The 17,826-nt window shown below is 57.3% G+C and overlaps 1 protein-coding gene across 19 annotated transcripts in view; it reads right to left on the bottom strand.

Moving 5' to 3' along the window:
• The window catches only part of GRIN1 (glutamate ionotropic receptor NMDA type subunit 1), a 38,233-nt gene that overhangs the window by 6,802 nt on the left and 13,605 nt on the right, over positions 1-17,826 (bottom strand). For 4 of the 19 annotated variants that reach the window (XR_006020366.1, XM_042052169.1, XM_042052168.1 and 1 more), the window contains exons 4-20: positions 15,409-15,471; positions 14,535-14,635; positions 13,879-14,000; positions 13,202-13,376; positions 11,685-11,829; positions 11,508-11,591; positions 10,993-11,128; positions 10,011-10,138; positions 9,694-9,858; positions 9,305-9,423; positions 8,517-8,629; positions 7,880-8,028; positions 7,002-7,159; positions 6,470-6,631; positions 4,705-4,814; positions 3,532-3,677; positions 1,671-1,922 (exon numbers count right to left, since the gene is read on the bottom strand). Coding sequence is in view for 18 of the 19 variants with exons in the window: in XM_042052169.1 (XP_041908103.1) it covers positions 1,671-1,922; positions 3,532-3,677; positions 4,705-4,814; positions 6,470-6,631; positions 7,002-7,159; positions 7,880-8,028; positions 8,517-8,629; positions 9,305-9,423; positions 9,694-9,858; positions 10,011-10,138; positions 10,993-11,128; positions 11,508-11,591; positions 11,685-11,829; positions 13,202-13,376; positions 13,879-14,000; positions 14,535-14,635; positions 15,409-15,471 (2,328 nt within the window). In the remaining variant the exon portion in view is untranslated. The other 15 variants (XM_042052174.1, XM_042052173.1, XM_042052170.1 and 12 more) reach the window with 9 other exon arrangements.

The raw sequence follows: 17,826 nt of genomic DNA on the forward strand, positions 1-17,826 counted from the left end.
CGGCGACATGCAGAGGGACACGGCTCAGTCCGACAGACCAACAGCCCAACCTGACGCTGAGGTGTCTGAAGCTCCAGCACGAGCAAACACATTTGCACATTTGGAAACAGCTGACTTTAGAGGCAGCAATTTGGAAATTTTCTCTGGTTACGTGAGAGCAGCGGAAAACACAAGTTTGAACCAAGGCTGGGTCTTTAACAACCTCCTCTTTGGAGCCTTTTCATCTCTTTTCTAGAGCTGCATTACTGCTGACGATAACCAGAGACAGCTGTCACTCCTGTGCGAGGACTATTCCGAATGCTAATTGTCACAAACAAAAGTCACATGTAGAGAGTGTGACACGCATGGCTCTTGGTGAGGTGACACGGTGCCCAAATTAAATCGGGGTGATTGTTTTTAGGCATACAATGACAAACAGGTACAGGAACACTTAGGAACAGAAAAAAAAGAAAAAAAGATAAAGAAAAAATGTCATCATTTTCAAGAGGTCAGCACCGGTAAGGTGAGCGAAGCACAGAGAGGAACATCAGAAATCATCCAGGCAAAAAGAAAACAAAAAAACAAAACAAAAACTCGGTTGCATCTCCCAACTCATCACAGGACTCCAAGCCACCTCCTGCCTGCCCTCCAGGATCCCAGCATCCTTTCAGGTACACGGGATGACTGACTCACTGACTGACTGACTGACTGGTGACGAACATGAGCTATGCATGTACACTGGCAGCTTCGGGATGGGTGTGTGGCAGTCGATGGGATGGCAGAAGAGAGAAAGAGAGAGAAAGAGAGAGGGCAGAATTGTTCTTCTTCCTCTTACCGTATCCTTGGAGGACCTACGTCTCTTGAAGCTGGAGGCCAGGGTGGAGGTGATGGACCTAAAAGTGGCTTTCTTTTTAGGGTCAGGTTCTGCTCTACCACTTTTTCTATCCTAAAATGAATATGTATAAGTAATTAGATCTCTAGTGTGTTGTTGGAAACTCTAAATCTATTTGAATACTGCCCCGTGTCATGGCCTTCATTTAGGTGAGAAAGCTACTGGAGGTGTTCTGCCACTCCCAGTCCTCCAAGGGCCTCCGTGACCCACGGCTACGGCACAGCCACCACACTGCTACAGCTACGGGGGGCCGGCCTCGCGTCCGGAGCGCTGGGAACCCCTCTGGGAGGTAGCCCTGCTCTCCTGGTGTCTGCAGCCAGGCCGGCACAGCTGACCTCGCTTCCTGGGGATGCTCTGCCTGGCGCCCTGCCCCTCGCTTCCGCCGCTAGCCTGGCTGGACCGAGACGTGAGATGCTGCACCTACACTAAAAAAAAAAGTGCTCAGGGCCTTTTCTGAGGCTGAATCCTAGTGCCACAAGAGAGAGAGAGGACTGCATTGAAAGAGAAGTCATTGTATGAATATTCTGTAAAAAAAAAGTGTTCAAAAATTCAAATGATGCAGTTGTGCAAAGCCGAACGTGGTTGTTGGTGGTGGTTTGGTTTGTTTTCCAAAGTAAAACAGGCTAAAAAACAAAAAGGAAACTGGAAGAAAAAGAAAAGTAAAAAAAAAAAAAAAAAAAAATACAAAGGAAAAGAAAGGGAGGAAGCAAAGCGTTAGTGCCATGATGTCGTCGGGTCGGGATGAACTCAAAGAGAAACAGAACTGAAAAATGTAGGCGTTGGAGTTAGCGAGTCGGACCTGGTTGGCGCAGGCTGGGAGCACCAGCCGCCATGGTGCGGGGGCCGCGGGCCGGGGGGCCCGGCCGCGCTCGGCGCCGGGCGCTGGCAACGAGTCCTCCCCAATTGTTTTCGTGCCAATGAGTGTGACCTTTCCGACGGGGGACGCAGTGACCAGGTCTGGCTCTGCTACCGCACGGGGGTAACCAAAATGTATCCCGCTGGTGCGTAGAGCATGCTCGGGGATACATTTGCTCCTCCTTCTCAGTTCTCTCTTTTGCGGACATGCACAAACGGAAAGGAAAGCAAGATGAATGGAATGAAATGTCTTTTTCTTCCATGGCATCTCAGGAAATAGCCATGGCAAAACTGTGATCCCAAAAACCATTATTTTTGTTTGTTTGTTTTAACAAATAAATCTTTCCACTTGCCTACCTTCTAGCAATGTACCAGATACTAGTGCTCTGACGTTTCCTCCTGTGGAAAAGTCTTACAATGTCAAACGGCTCTTTACCATGAGGCTGTTTACCCCCACAGGGCAGCATGCTTTGCTCACAGTCCCACAGACTCTGCCCAAGGACCCAGTGCAGTATTTTCTAGAAGGTTGGCAAGTGAAAAATGGCAGTGCGACTAGTGTGCTCTGTTCCAGCAGCCTTAACCCCCTCGGTGCTGCTGCTTTTTGGAAGCAAAGGAAAAAAAAAAGGAAAAAAAGGAAAAAAAAATTGAGAAATGGCTTTTCCGAGACTCTTTCCGGTGAACTGAACCCAGCGAGCTCAGGATACAGCAGCCCGGCCTCGTGCTCCCCTCGCTGCTCCACCCGGGCAGTCCCCCCGCAGCCCCAGCCAGCGCTGCTCCCCGGGGCCCCGGCCGGGCTCCTCGCGGGGTCCCCGAGCCTCCTTCTCTCTCTTTCCTGCGCTGGCTCTGCTCTGAGCAGCAGTGTCCTTTAGTCACCTAAAGGAGCTCTTGCTCTCTGAATGCCGCTGTGCTTCCCCAAGGGAAAAACCAGCCCGGGCAACTCAGACAGAGCCTCCAGCTGCCCTACACTGGGGTCAGGGGCACTGTGGGGCTCAGCCCCAAAAGCAGCAGGGCAAGGGAAGTGTGAGGCTGGTGCCCATGGCTCAGTGTCACTGCCAGGCACCTCTGACCCTCCTGGGCTTCCCTGCCTGAGCGGCACAGAGATGTTCCAGGAACGGGAGAAGCTTGGGAGAGCAACAGCCCCATGGAAGGAGCCCGAGGGAGCCTTGGCACTGACAGGGACCGGCACTGCTGGCTCCTGTGTGGGGGAATGTCCTTGTCTCCAAAGGACAAGAGCACGCACCACCTCTTTTGGGAGTCGGCCCTGGATATGGCAAGGGCTGCCGCGCTGTTGGGGAGCAGGCAGGGAAGGGGAGGTGATGGAAACTATCCCTGGAGCGTTCCTCCACCTGAGCACCGGGCAGGGATGGTCAGTGGCAGCGGGCTGACCCTCCCATCTGCTGGTGAGCGCGGCCAGAGCCGGGCAGCAGGGCAGAACCTGCCAAGGAGCCGTGCTGGCACTGCTGCTCAGCCAGGGCAAGGTGTGGCTCCGGCACGTGGTCCCCAGCAGAGCGAAGTCCCCATCCCGAGCTCCACTGGGGGCGTTTGGCCCTGTTTGAACTGTGCTGGGACAGACAGCATCGGCAGCTCCCGGGGACGAAGCGGGGACGAGGCGGGGACGAGGCAGGGACGAGGCAGGGACACTCCCCTACAGCTTAACAGGCACCCAGTAACGCCCAGCTGGAGCTGCTGGGGTGGGGTGGGGGACAGAGGGCCCCATGCTAATCCACAGCTCTGCATTCACTGCTTTGGTGAAGGAATGGAAAACGCACCTGGTGGAGATTTGCTCTAAAAACGGTTTGTCCTACCTGCAGGTTTTTCCTCCACACATTAACGGCCGCAAACGCCAGCTGCATCTGCTTCCTCCGCGCGTCCTTATGCCTTTTGTAAGCTATCTCTATGAATATTAAAAATATCCCGGCAACAATACCTCCAGCCACCAGCATAAACACACCTGAAATAAGCAGGAAAGTTACAGGGGGCAGTGGAAATTGCAACATGACCCCTCATTTCTTCTGCATCATGCTCAGCAACGGGAGCATCTGCCAACCCGGGGTCCCCCTGCCATCCCCCTGCAGTCCTGGAGGGCCGGGAGGGGAACACAGCCTGGGCACCTGAGGGATGTCGGTGCCAGCTCTGGGGGGGCACAGGGCACTGAGCTGCAGCTATGCTGGGAACAGGCACGGCAAGCCCCAGGGCAGACCCCATCCCCAGGACCACGGGGTCGTCTGCACCAGAACCCAGCCCTGGTGCTCCAGTGTGGCTCGTCAGGAAGCACAGCCATGCACAGAGCCCTGTGCTGTCCTCGGATGCCCACAGCCCCGGGGCTGATGGGTGGTGGCTGATTTTGGAGTGGTGTCTGAGGAGATGGAGCAAAACGCCCCCTTTCTCCACGCCTGTAACCCAGCCAGCAGTGCTGGTGAGAACGGGGTCCCATCCAACACCCCTCATCCCTCATCACTGCATGATCTGGGTGTAGGATCGGCAGCACCACCTGAGTGCAGAGGGAGAGCCTGTCTGTGGGTTCTTACAGTCTTTGCAAGATGAAAACCCCTCTGCATCGATTATCCCTGTCCTGCCCCCGCCCAGGGCTCCTCAGGACTGGGGGCTGCCCCTCGCCTCCAGCCCCCTCCTGCAGCAGGGTTCACCTCGGGAGCACCCCGAGGTGCTGCTCCCCTCTCTGCATTGGTGACAGCTCTGATTGCTCCGTGACAGGCACAGCTTGGCCAGGGCAGAGGAAGGGGAGCAGTGCTCACGCCAGGGCAGCCGCACCGGGGAGAAGGGCACCCAGGGACGGTGGGGGAAGCTTTGTTTGGAACAAGGTGGGAACAGAGCCCACCTCAGCAGCCTCCCAGCACTAGGAAAGCACAAACCCAGAAGCAGCAGAGATTTGGCCTGAGAGGAGAGCCCCGGAGAGGAGAATGTCTTGAGCAAAAGCGGGCTACCCAGCGAAGGGGGAGAAAGAGGTTTGCAGAACAAACCTGCCATATTTTCAAAGGTGAGTGTTGCTGGGGCATTGCTACGGGAATCACACTCTTGATACCTCACCCAAGTCTTGTCCAAATCCTCCATGAAGCCGTTCTCGTGGGACCTGGAAGCACAAGGAGACAGCACAAGGTAGTCACTGGGGACCAGCCACAGGCAGCAGGGGCACACACTCCTCCTCCTCCTCACACTCTGTGTGCCTTAGTGCCTTCCGTCCTAGGACTCTGCAGCCCACAAACACAGGAGCCACGGGTGTGCTGGCTGCGTGTGTGAGCACACCTGTGCACGTGTGGCCTTTGCAGAGTTGTGTGGGCTGGCTGCAGGGGCTGCCATGGCTCTCACACACACACAGAACCATGCACAGCGCTGTGAGCAGGCACCCACAGCCCCCCAGTGCCAAAAGAGCCACGTGTAAGCCGTGAGGAGGGTGTGTTCCCCAGGAAGGATGGAGCTGGCAGTGCTCAGAGAGCTCTGGAGAAGGCTGCAGGGAGTGGACATGAACCACATCTCCCAGTTCCCTCCTGCACAGTTCCTCCACCTGCCAGGGCCGCTTGGAGCTCAGGCAATGCTGGACCCCAGTCCCTTCTGGTGACCCCCAGCACCCTCGAGGTCAGGGCACTGCTGCTGGCAGCTCCCTGCCATGCACAGTGAGGGTTGGGGCACCCCAGCAGCTCAGTGTCCCAGCTCGGTGTCCCAGCTCGGTGTCCCAGCTCGGTGTCCCAGCTCGGGAGCCGTGTCCTCACAGTGCCCGTTTCTGCCTGAACACCTCGTGGGGTGGGGTGGGCACAGAGCACACATCCCGCCCCAGAATCACTGCACTCTCCTTCCTCTTGCTCCTGGTACACCCTCACCACCTTCTTGGGCCACCTGTAGCCCTGGGCTTCCCCATCCTCTCCCAGGAGGACACCAAGGACTCCTGTGGCCTCTTCAGGCTTGTCCCAAATCCCATCTGTCCTGCTGCCACCCATCCCCATGTTAAGACCATCCCACAGACGGGGTCCATGGCTCCCTACATCCCCTGGGTCCTGCCCGTCTTCCACATCCTGCCCATTCTCTCTCAGGCCTTTCACCTCTGCCTGGTGGTTCCTGACCACTTCTCTCCTAAAATGAATCCCCCATGTCTCCCTCCCTTCACTTGCTGCTTCCCAGCTGCCCGTTCCTCCATCATGACATTTCTCTGTCTGCAGCAGGTGTGGCATTTCCAAAGTAGTGCAAGGAAATCCCTTTTCACCCCTAATATCAGACTGGCTTGTGACACCCCACACAGCAGATCAGTGCTGGTGTAAAAGCCTGGGACCCAGAGCGGGGACCCTGTGCAACAGGAATAGCCAGCGTTGGAAGAAAACCCCCTGGGTGACCGAGCCAGGGCAGTGCAGTGCTGTTGGACAGGCTGAGCCCTGAGGGAGCAGTGGGGAGATGGCAGCACCCACACCCTGCTCACAGAGACCTGTGCTGGACGGCCTCCGCTGCTCTCTGCCAGCTCTGCCTACACCCCTGGCTGACCATGGCTCTGCTCCCCGCCCTGCTCTGCCCTCCCTCCAGCTCCCTGCTGCTTCCCCAGCCCTGCGAGCCAGAGCTGAGGCTGTGGGTGCCCACCCCAGTCCCTCAATGTCCCCTTTGTCAGGAGGGAATGGAGCTCCCAGCGCCCCTGTCCCTGCGGAGGGGTCTGGAGGGTGGCTGGCAGTGCCTGGCACGAGGTTACTTGAGTGCCAACACACGCAGCACTCAGGGCAAGCCCCATGCCAAGAGCTGTGTACGGACTTGAGGATGGCCAGGGAGACGTTCTGCTTCCAGGGGCTGTCCTTGCGCATCCCGATCCCGAAGCCGGAGCGGAAGAAGAGCTCCCCCGTTGTCACCAGGTCACACTTCTGGGAGGCCTCGAACTCCAGCACCGCCGAGTCCCAGATGAAGGCGTGGAGCTTGCTGGACACAGAGAGGGGATGGACAGGTCAGGCCAGGCAGCCCAGCTGGTCTGCAGCCACCATGGGAGCAGCGAGGGTGCTCCCAGCCCTGATTTAAACCCTGAAGCCACCCAGCCTTGCACTGGAAGAAGAAAAGAGGCCAGAAAGGGAGGCCATGGCCAGGGCCAGGGCTCCCACTGTGCCATTCCCCACGCAGACTTTGTGCTGCCCACCCAGAGACCCAGGCAGATCCCACCTGGCCCCAGCTGGGAGGTCCCATCAAGCCACGCTTTGACCACAGCTCCCTCCAGCTTTACCCTGCTTGCTCCACCCAGCTGCAGCTCCCTGAAGCCCTTCCCAGCCTGGCCAGGCAATGTGCTGGCCCTACTCACTTGTCCCTCACTGCCTGGATGGCTTCGGCAGCGCTCTCGTAGTTGTGCTTCTCCATGTGCCTGTACATGGTGCTCAGCTCCACCTGCCGTCGGAAGTAGATGTCCACGGAGCTCTGCTTCACCGTGGCGTAGATGAACTTGTCCGAGGGGTTGCGCAGCTGAAAGGCAAGGGCAGGGCTCCTGTTGTTTCTGTCCTTCAGCAGCAAAACTTTCTCACCCTAAAGCTGCATTTCTTAATTTCCCATCTCCTTCGGGGACCAGTTCCCTGGAGAAGACCTTGATCTCCCCAGGGGATGCCACAGGGCAATGGACGCTCTGGGACCACGGTGCTGGGGCAGGGGATGCTATGGGACAGGGACAGGGTGGCACTGAGGGTGCAGGAGGCCTGTGGATGCCACGGGGCTGGCAGCGCCGTGGGCAGGGCACACAGCAGGGCGTGGGATGCTGTGGGTCAGCGCTGCTGCAGGGCACACTCCTGCGTGCCCAGGCGGGTGAGCTGTGGCTGTGTCCTTGCCAGAGCAGGAAATGGATTTGAGGCATGTGGAGAGTATTGACTGCACCGCAGGGACAATTTCGTTTGTTATAACTCATCCATAATGAATCGTTTCCTCGCTGGTTGGAGGAGGCTCTCCAGGAACTGGCAGGCAGTTTCACTGCAGACGGGCTATTTCTGGACAGGTTGTTTCCCTGCCGATCGCTGCCCGTGTCTGTCCCTTCCCACCCAGGGCAGGGGCTCAGACTGACCAGCACCAGCCCAGGAAGAGTTACCCGGGTCTGGCCCCCCAGCACAGATCACAGCCGTGGGAAATCAGGGCTCTGGGAACCACAAGCCACGTTCTGTGCCCCAGGGAAGGGGAAAGCAAGCGAGGGGTCATTACCCGGGGGTCGTTAATGCCTGTGATCCTCTCCTCGGGTCGGTCTAACACCAGGAAGGCTGCCAGGTTGGCAGTGTATGAAGCCACGATGATCATAGCAAAGCCAGCCCACACCATGCCGAGGATACGGGCAGAGAAACTCCGGGGAGCACCTGTGGGGGGAGAGGAGAGATCAGAGCGGCACCGCGAGGGCTTGGCTTGGTTGCCAAAGCCGTGTCAGTGCACAGGAGCCTGACGGCAGCTGCAGATGTGCACCATCCACCTGCTGTGCCAGCAGCTGTGCAGGGAGCTTCTGCACTGCCCGAACCAAAAAAGCCTCCAGCTCCTCCCAGGGCACGCTGTGTCCCACCTGAGAGGGTGAGTGACCCTGGGCAGGGGATCCAGCCCAAGCCTCCCTGCCCTGTTTCCCACCACCGGCGCTGGGGGTGGCAGTACCCAAATGTGACAACTGCCACAAATGTGCCACCCTCAGCATCACCAAACCTCCTGCCAGCCTGCTCCGAGGAGGGCTCAGGGAATGAGGTCCCACAGGGACCATGTGAGGGGGGGGCTGTGGAGGAGGGCAGGGGCTCTGCCCCAGCCCGCCCAGCCCAGAGCCAGGGCTGCGGGGCAGAGCAGTCCCGCTGTGACTGGGACTCACCTTCTCCAATGCCGGAGTTCAGCAGGACTCCCCAGGAGAACCACATGGCTGAGGAGAGAGTCAGGGCATCTTCCTCCTCCTCCTCACTGTTTACTTTGAACCGGCCAAATGGGCTGGAAAACAAGACCAAGAACCCTTCTCATTCCCCTTACCCTGATTCCCAGGACTCCCCACTGTGCCCTACATGTCCTGGTGCAGCCTTGTGTCACTCATTCCCACAGATGATGCCTGTGTCCCAAGCAGCTCCTCCCTGTTCTGTCCCACTGCCTGGCACATCCCTTGTGCCATCTGCAGCCCTGTCTGGCTCACACTGGTCCCAGTCCCATCACACTCTCCCCAGACCAGAAAGATCATCTGACCCTGGCCAGCTCAAGTCTCCCCCACTGCAGCACAGAGGGCTCCCTGCAGATCAGCCACCAAAGCCTCTGGGCACGGGGCTGAGGCAGGGACAGGTTATCTTGCCCTCAGAGGAGCTGCCACAGCGCCAAGGGAGGCCGAGAGGAAATTCTCTCAGAGCCCAGAGGCTGACAGTCCCCTTGGCCAGGTATCTGTACAGCACCTGCCCTGACCAGGGGCTGGGTACTCCACACATCCATATCCCTTAGCTTAGGCAGCCAGAGGGGCCAGGAGCCTCAGCCCAGGCCTGGTGGGGCAGAGAAGGTGGGTTAAGTCCCTGTGAGAGCCCCCAAAGGGCTGCAAGGCTGTGCCTGGGCAAGGGACCCAGGGGACAGTTCCCAGGAGCACCTCCCTGTCCCCTCCAGACCTGGGGTGGCCCAAAGTGCACTCACCTGAATCGGTCTAAGAGGTACAACATCACTGCCACCACGTGCACAGACAGCCCCACCAGCAGCCAGAGCGTGCTCTGGAAGGGCTGCATGAACGAGTCCAGGGTGCTGCGGGGGATTTCCTGCACACAGGAGAGAGGGGAACAGCGCTGGCACCCACCACACCTGCACCCTGCCTGCCTGGAGGGACCCACAGGGGCCTGCCCTGCCCCGAGCTCCTGCTGCTCGGCTGCACAGGAGGGGTCAGGGTGGTGCAGATGAGACCCAGCATTAAAACCAGCAGCCTGGAGCCTGGGATTGGCAGGGGCTGCACTGGGGGGAACTGGGCATGGTGCAACCTGGGGAGCAGGGGCACCTCCCGTGTTCTACAGAACATCCCCGCCAGACCATACCTTCTTCACAAGGATGGTGAGGCCCTGGTACTTGAAGGGCTTGGAGAACTCAATGTACTGAGCCCGCTCGTTGTTGATGGTGAGGGGAGCCACAATCATGTCTGCCTGGCCGCTCAGCAGCTCCCCCATCATCCCGTTCCACTCCTTCTTGTTGCTGTTGTTCACCTGCCAGGAAGCCCAGGCAGGGTCAGAGCCCTGCCCTGACACACATCCCCCACCAGCCAGGACCCCGCACTGCCCTTCCACCCCACCCAGCTCTGCAGAAAGTTCCTACACACGATACAGACAAAGAAAGATCCCAGGCTGCCAAAACTCACCCGCTCTTGGGTACCAAATTTACCATCAGCCACCAGGTGAACCTCATAGGTGAAGTTCATCACCCCTGCCAGGCGGATGAGCAGGTCGATGCAGAAGCCGTAGCAGCACAGTGCCACGGTGGGACGGCCTGGGGAGGGACAGAACGGGGATGAGTGGGGGCAGCCCTTGGCCAGGGTCCCCACCCAGGATCTGTGCCTGTCCCCAGCGAGAGCAGCCACCCCATGGCTCTGCTTTATATGGGATGTAACCATGTTATCCCTCAGGGCCATCTGCCTGACCACCCTCTCTCACTGCCTCCATCACCTGAGGGTGTGGCAAGCTGGGGACAAAGGGATCCCATTCCTTTGCTGTGTCCCAGTGAGGTGGGCTGAGAGTGGGTGCTCCCCACCCCCTGCAGGGCACGGAAGGGGCTCAGGGCATGTGCTGGAGGAGTCCTGACACGAACCCAGCAGGCTGAACGCAGCCCAGGACACAGCTCTGGGGGGTTGTGCACAGGAAGGTGTGATGAGCCAAGGGGATGCCCTTCAGGTGGATTTGGGCAAGCCTGGCATTGCTGAGCAGCTCCCACCCCACAGCAGGTGCTCGCTCCTGATCCTGACACAGGTTTCTGTAACAGTTTGAAACTGGTGCTGTGTCAGTGCAGCACGTGCTAACGTGCCTCGGGGCCCTTGCTGCTGCTGGAGATCAAGGCAGAGAGAACGGGAACATGTCAGCAGACAGAAACCTGGGATGCAATCCCCCAAAACAGCCCTGGAGCCCATCCAGGAGAGAGACAGTGGGAAAGAATCTTTTGGGCTCAAACCCCTGGACGCCAGTGCCCAGTTCCTGCACAGCACTGCTGTGAGACTGAGCCGATGGGGGGTGCCTGGGGGCTGGCAGTGCTGTCACCTCTCTGCGCCTCGTCCTCTGCACCTCCTGTGTGACTGAGCACCCTCCCTGGGACCCCTTCTTGCTGTGGGAGCCCCCACCAGACTGAGTTACCTGGGATGGTCTCATTGGGTCCAGTGCAGAACACCTTTTTGACAGGATCTCCATTGATAGTGAATTCCTCCCTGCACGTCCCATCTGCCTGAGTGGGCTTCACATACACAAAGGGCTCTTGGTGGATGGTCACAATCTGTGAGGTGAAGCACAAACATCCTCGTCTCTGTTTCCCTCCAGAGCTACACTCCCGTGGTGGAAGCTGGGCTGCCCTCCCCAGAAACGGTGAACACCTTGTCCCTCCACCCTTTCCGTGCTGTTTTCTCTCATATCCACTTCCCACCTGTCTCTTTCCAAGCCCAAGGATGCCTGCCACCCTCTCTAGATTGACTCCAGCTGAAAGTTGTACTCTGAACACCCTCCAGTACCTTCTCTATTTCTCTCCTAAAGCCTCTCCCAGCCTTGCAAATGCTGCTGCCAGCTGCAGAGCAGCCGTGGAGGTGGGAGGCAGATAAAGTCACTGCCCGGCATGCAGAGGGCTGAGGAGCCCTGCCCCTAATGCCATTTGCTCTTACCTTCAGCTTGGTTGACATCTGATAGCCCTGAGGTTTCTCAGTCTCCCCCCCTGGCCAGATGATCTTCCTGTCGTTGGTCAGGACCTGCGATGGAGCCCGGAGGAAGCAGATGGACATGAGGCCAGGGCGGACACCCCCCTGCCCGACCCCTCCTGCCCAGCCCAGGCCTGCACGTACATTGCTGCCGTTGTAAATCCCAACCTGGACCAGCTTCCGATTCTGCAGGTTCATGATGCTGTAGTTGGCAAATTTCCTGTCCCCGTCCTCATTGAACTCCACCCGCCCGGTGACACCCTCTGAGTACTTGGAGGACATCAACACCCTACGGAGAGAAACACAGCGGGGACAACCTAGAAAACCTGCTGTGGCCATTGAGACACCTCCCAAGGCATCAGAAGGGCAAATGCTCCCCCTCAGTTACCTGCCATAAGCTCACTACCCTGCAGAAGTCCAGCCAAGGCTACCTATGGTCTGTTCACAGCCCTGTGGTCATCCCCTCCTGGTGGATGGAATCAGTTTCCCAAGTGTTCACTACCATACCTGCTGTCATTGCCCCTTGTTTTCCACCAGATCAGTCCCATTCCCTTCTGGAATGATCTGTCCCACAGCACCCAAGGCCACTTTCCTCTGGGTGTCCCTAGGGAGGTGTGTCCATGCTACAGCTTCTGGTGCTGTGCCTGGCACCTGCCCTTCCCAGCCTGGGTAGTGCCCCAGGAACACACAAACACCACCCAGGGGAGAAGCAGCCCCCAAACCCTAGAAACATGACAGTGGAGACACACAAGGATTGCCCAAGACACTTGTGAAGAGCAGCTTTGACTTCTCATGCCGAAGACTCACTGCAGGGGATGCCAGAAATGCCTCTAAAACAATCTCCAGGCTTTGCAGGCCTCATGCTCAACAGAACCCAGGATTGCATGGAGTGGCTGCTGCACCAAGGCCCAGCCCCTGTGGCCCCAGCACCCACAGGGATGCAGGGACTGGGGTCTGGAAGTGCATGCAGGACCTGCTGACCCCCTGTCCTGGCAGCAGGACCCCACAGGCACATGCTCCCATCTGTGACACCCCAGCCTCCACATCCACAGCACCAGGGTTTGCTACAGCTGACAGCAACCTGTCCCATGCATGGACATCTCCTGCCACCAAGCCCTGCTGGCAGCGCTGGGCCCGTGCCACAGCCCTTGGAATGTTCAGCAGGAAACGCGTCCGCAGCACCAAGATAAAATGGGACAGAAATGTCCCCCTACCTTGATTCGGCAGACACCCCCCTCTCTCCCACTTCTGCCCATGGAATTAAGATCCAGACTGGAGGAGACCAAGGTCCCCAATCTTTTCCCCCTAGAATCATTCCCTGCCCACACATCCCAGCTGTCTAAGCATTGCCCAGGGTAGCATGGGTTGACATGGACTGAATTGGTGCCTGGCACCAGGATGATGCATAAACAGCCTGGAAAAACTGGGTGCCGTCTCCTGAGCCCATTCCTGGGAGAGTTTTCTAGGAGAGATGTAGCTCTCACATCCAAATCATGCAGGAGAGCCCAGGCAGCCCTGTGCCTCGTGCCCCAAAGCTTTAGTGACAGACACCTTGAACAAAGCCACCATGTCCTCCTGCACTTTTTCCACATGCTCCCACCTTTTCCAGCTCTCCCCCAGCAGGTCCTCTGCTCCCTCCAGCAGGGCCCTTTCCCCAATACCTCTTAAAAAGGGGTCCTGTCTTCCAGATGTTGGTGTTGCCCACGCAGCCCCGCGGTGGGTCTGTGATATTCTCCTTCTCAAACAAGTCGTGCACGGCCTGGGCCACCACGGCGACAGCGTCACTGATGTGGGCAGACTCGTTCTTGCCGTTGATGAGCTGCAGACCGATCACTCCTGCCGCGGGCAGAGGGGGAGGCAGGTCAGCATTCCCGGGATCACCGGCTGCTCCAGCGCTACTGCCGTGCCCAGCGCTTGGGGGCAGCGGGCACAAGGCTGCGGGGCTGAGGATCCCTTGGATGCAGTGGGGAGTTGCCTGAGCTTCAGGCAGGAGCAGGCAGGGGCAGCGGGGCTGGGCTGGCTCTGTCCTGCTGGGCACAGCTCCGTGTACCACGGACACCCTGAGCTCCATCCCCACGGCCCAAGCCTTCCCCCAGGTGACAGGCAGCTTGTAAAGTGCCAGTGACACGGATTCGGGGCGTGGCAGCGTGGCCAAGGCTGTGTCCCCATGCAGGCAACGGGAGCGGAGAGCAGAGTGTGGGACCCTCCGTTCGGGACCACCACGGCACCGCGTTCCCCCAGCCCCAGGGGTCCCGGGGAGGGCAGGGGCCGCTCGCCCCGGCCCCACCAGGCTGCTCCGAGCCTGCCTGCAGCGGGACGGAGCTCGGGAGGTGCCTACCATCGGGGGCGTAGCGCAGGGCATTGCCCGAGATCTCCCGCTCCCCCACCAGCCACACGTAGCCGGAGCCCGTCATGTTGAGCATGGCTGCTGATCTGTACACCGTGGCCGCGTCATCCTCGCTGCAACGACACGAACGGAACGGCAATGTGGCTCCAGCTGCCAGGTGGCCCCGTTTCCACATCCCACGGGTGTGGCAGCGCCGGGGAACACACAGCCCCGGGTGTCTCTGCTTGCTGGTTCTCCTGGGTAGTGGCTAAATCCTTGATGCAATGAGAACCTTCCCCTCAGTTTCAGCTGATCCCTCAGCTCCCAGCGCTGCTGAGCACCTGCTCATCTGCACATCGTGCTGTAGGCACGGGGCCATGAGGCTCCCCTCCTTCCCAGCTGGGCCAGGGCACACGGTCAGTAACCACGGCCGCTCCTGCAGGACAGCCGGACACGTCAGCCACGCTCGGGATGGTCACTGCCTGGCCAGCAGCACGTCCAGCACAGCTCAGCATCCTCCACCTGCCCGGGACAGGGGGCTGTGTGTGGGGTTTCTCTCAGGCTCCTTGGAGGGATGTCAAACCCCAAATCCACACTGACTCCAGCGCTGGGCAGCGTCGGGAGAGAGGAAATCAGAGCAGGGAGGGGACGGGACAGCACGGCCTCACCTGGCAGAGAGGATGATGACCCTGGCCTCCAGCTCCTTCGCCTCCAGCAGCAGCGATGTCACATTTTTGGTTCCAGGGTCAAACTGAAGCACTTTCTCAGCCTGCGATTAGTATGAGCAAAGCTGGTTAGTGAGGGAGCCCCAGGACTGGTGGTGAGAGCCATGCTATCTAGAAAAGGGTCAAGAGAATTCATTAAACTGCACAAAAGTCTGCTAAATAAGGTTGGTTATAGTTATTTTTTTTCTTTTTCTTTCCTTTCTTTCTTTTCTTTCTTTCCTTCCTTCCTTTCTCTTTTAAGATTTTGACTTTTTGGTTGTTTTATTTTTTTAAATTTTTTTTTTTTTTTTGCACTGTGCATGCAAACTGAAGTCAATCAAGACCCAAAAAGAGGCGTGCATTGTACAGGAAAGAGAAAAAGGCTTTGAAATGCAATTGAAAACTCAAACGAGTGTTGTTTTTCAAAAACATGGGAAATGAAAAAAACATATTGCACAGGGTTAACCTTTGGGAATCAAAGTGAGCAACTTACACCAAGGAACCGTTTCCTTTGGGGAGGAAAGGGGGTTGGTTCAACTTTTCAAAAAAAAAAAAAAAAGAACTTGCAAGTTAATTACTGGTTCACATGCATGTTTCAAAAAGAAATCCTTCCAGGGTCAGCTGGCTAAGTTTCCATTCTCAAGTCCAAACCAAACTATCTCAACATAAAAACGTGCTACCAAGAAACATAGTCATGGATTTTTTTTTTTCTTTCTTTTCTTTTCTTTTTTTCTCTTTCTCTTTTTTTTTTTCTTTTTTTTTATTTTTCTGTTGGCTGTGGCTATTTTTCATTTGCTAGTTAGGTTGGTGGGCGGCGTGCATTTCCATGCATATATACCTTGGGTCCTCGCTTGTTGTCATAGGAAAGTTGGTCGAGGTTTTCATAGTTCCTTTTTTTACTCTGATGAATAATGTGCACAGAGAAAATATGTAGACACAGAAGAATATTATAAACAGTTGAAAATGACGTGTAGTAAAGCAATCCAACATCCACCTCCTCCTCCACTGTTTGCTAAAGGGTCTCTATAACGCTGGAGCTCGCAAAAACCACTATCAGGAGAGATTGTGCCTCAGCTCTCACGGGAGCGTCACGGAGCAATCTGAGAGCAAAGCCTGAGTGTCACAGCTGGTGCGATGCAGTTGCATTTTCCCTTGCGGGACTGGGGAATTCTTCAGCAAGGAATTTTTATCTTAAGCTCAGAAACAATCTAAGGGCCTAAGTGGTGGGGTTTCCATGGAATTACTGTGGAAGTAAAGGACAAAATGTTGTGTACGGAAAGTGCTGGATAAAGGCAAACTGTTACAGTTAAGAGTATTAGCATTACCAGCGTCACTATCAGCATCACAGTCCTGTCCACCCTCAGAGAGTTCACACAAAGTGCGGTGTCTCAGCTGAACCTCTCACCCCCTGAACGGAGGGAGCAGCTTTCTGAGCTCCGTTGACATCCAAAAGAGAAAGATAAAGTTCTCTACGTCCCGTGCTGGCTCAAAGCGTGGCGATATGAAGCAATGGTGAACATGGGATGACATTGCAGCTTTTACCTGGTCCCTGGGGAGGGCCCAGGGCACCTCACGGCTCCGCAGCACACGGGTGGCCCTGGGAGGTGCAGCTACCCGAGACCAGGGTGCCCCTAACCTGGCCCTAAGTGTGGCTAGCAGGACTCACTGCTTGGTGGTCTCCACGCTGCTGACTGGAGCATCCCACTGGGGCTTGGGGTGTGCACTGACCCCGGAGAGAACAGACGAGCAGAGACCCTGCTCCTCCCCTGCTCTGCTGCCTCAGCCACATGTGCTGCTTGGCCCCAGAGGAGCCCGGGGCAGGGCACCCACTGCTGGGGGTTTCCTCTGGTGCAGAGCCCTGACCCTGCAGCAGCGTGCACAGAGCCCCGGGATCTTCCTGGGAGCAGCTCCTGCAGCCAGGCCAATAACAGCAACCCGATGGTGCCTTCAGGAGAGGGCTTGGCATGTTCTGGTGGGACACAGTCTGACATCTTCTCCTCGACCCCACCCCAGCTGGGCATCCCTGATCTGTGTACATGGGGTGTGGGACACAGCTCTACTCTCATCTCCATTTTTCCAGAGCCTTATGGCAATGGATCCCTGCCAGGAACCTGACCCTTTGCACCCCCAGCGTGCAGGGGTCCACGTTCCCAGGTTGTTCCTCAGACAGACAGGTTTGTCTTCATCTTGCTTTCCACACTAACCAGCTTGCCTTCCCCTGAGCATTCAGGCCAGTCTTTGGCAGGCCATTTTTCCAGGTCTCCTTTCCACGCAGCCGTGTGATCTTTCCCTTCTTCTCCTTGGACACAGCCCAACAGGTTTTTCATTGCTCAAAGAAATTGGGTCCTGGCAAGGAGAAGTGTCTGAAGAGGCAAAATCTGCTTGGAGCCCAGGTCTGCCTTCATTTCTGATGACTCCCACAGCGAGGATTTCTGCAGTGGCTTCGCAGTGGCTTCTGCTGGGCCTGCAGTGAGCCCTGGAGTACCGACTGCTCCGAGGAGACCAGAGCTGCAGCAGGACAGCAGGAATGTTCTCCAGTGAGGGCACACTGGTCACTGCTCCCCAGGCACTATCAATAGCCAAAAACCTGGTCATCCATGTGGCAGCCTCCAACCAGAAATTGCTGGGATGTGCTGGCACCTCAGCCCAGGCTGGTCAGCAGAGTCTTGGGTGCAACAAGGCTGGCACCTGATCACCTCTCCCTGTCATTAGCCCTGTTTCCAGAACTAGACTAGTAATGTCTCCTCTTTTTCCCATTTTTCCATGTGATCCTGCAGTCCTTCTTTGTTCTTCACGTTTCACACAGGGATTGACAAATTAGAGATTCCCTTTCCACCACATTCTCCTGCATTCACTCAAAAAATTGCCACATCCATGAACGCCACTGTCCCAGAGAAAGGCAGCCAGCACAGCAGGGACCTGCCAGCTGTGGCCTGGAGAAGCTCTGGTTTCAGAGTGTCCAGCGCTGCCTCCTGAGCCCCAGCAGCACTGGGGGCCTGCCCCATGAACGAGCAGAGCTGTGCTGGGTGGAGCAGCAGCTCCAGGCCGAGAGTTGCTGCAGACAGCCCCAGGACAAGGCCAGCACATGGGGCACTCCGGGGCTGGCCAGCACAGCCTGAGCTCTGTACTGGAGGTGCAGACTCACACAAGGGTGCCTGGATGGCACACGGGGCTGGCACAGACCCTGGGGGCAAAGCCATGCCCCGAAACAAGAGCTCAGATGAGCAGGTGCGTCTCTGACCCAGAGCTGGTCCTC

Source organism: Corvus kubaryi, unplaced genomic scaffold, assembly GCF_017639235.1.
Source record: "Corvus kubaryi isolate FWS band 111438036 unplaced genomic scaffold, C.kubaryi_AGA036_p1.0 78, whole genome shotgun sequence".
NCBI lineage: Eukaryota > Metazoa > Chordata > Aves > Passeriformes > Corvidae > Corvus > Corvus kubaryi.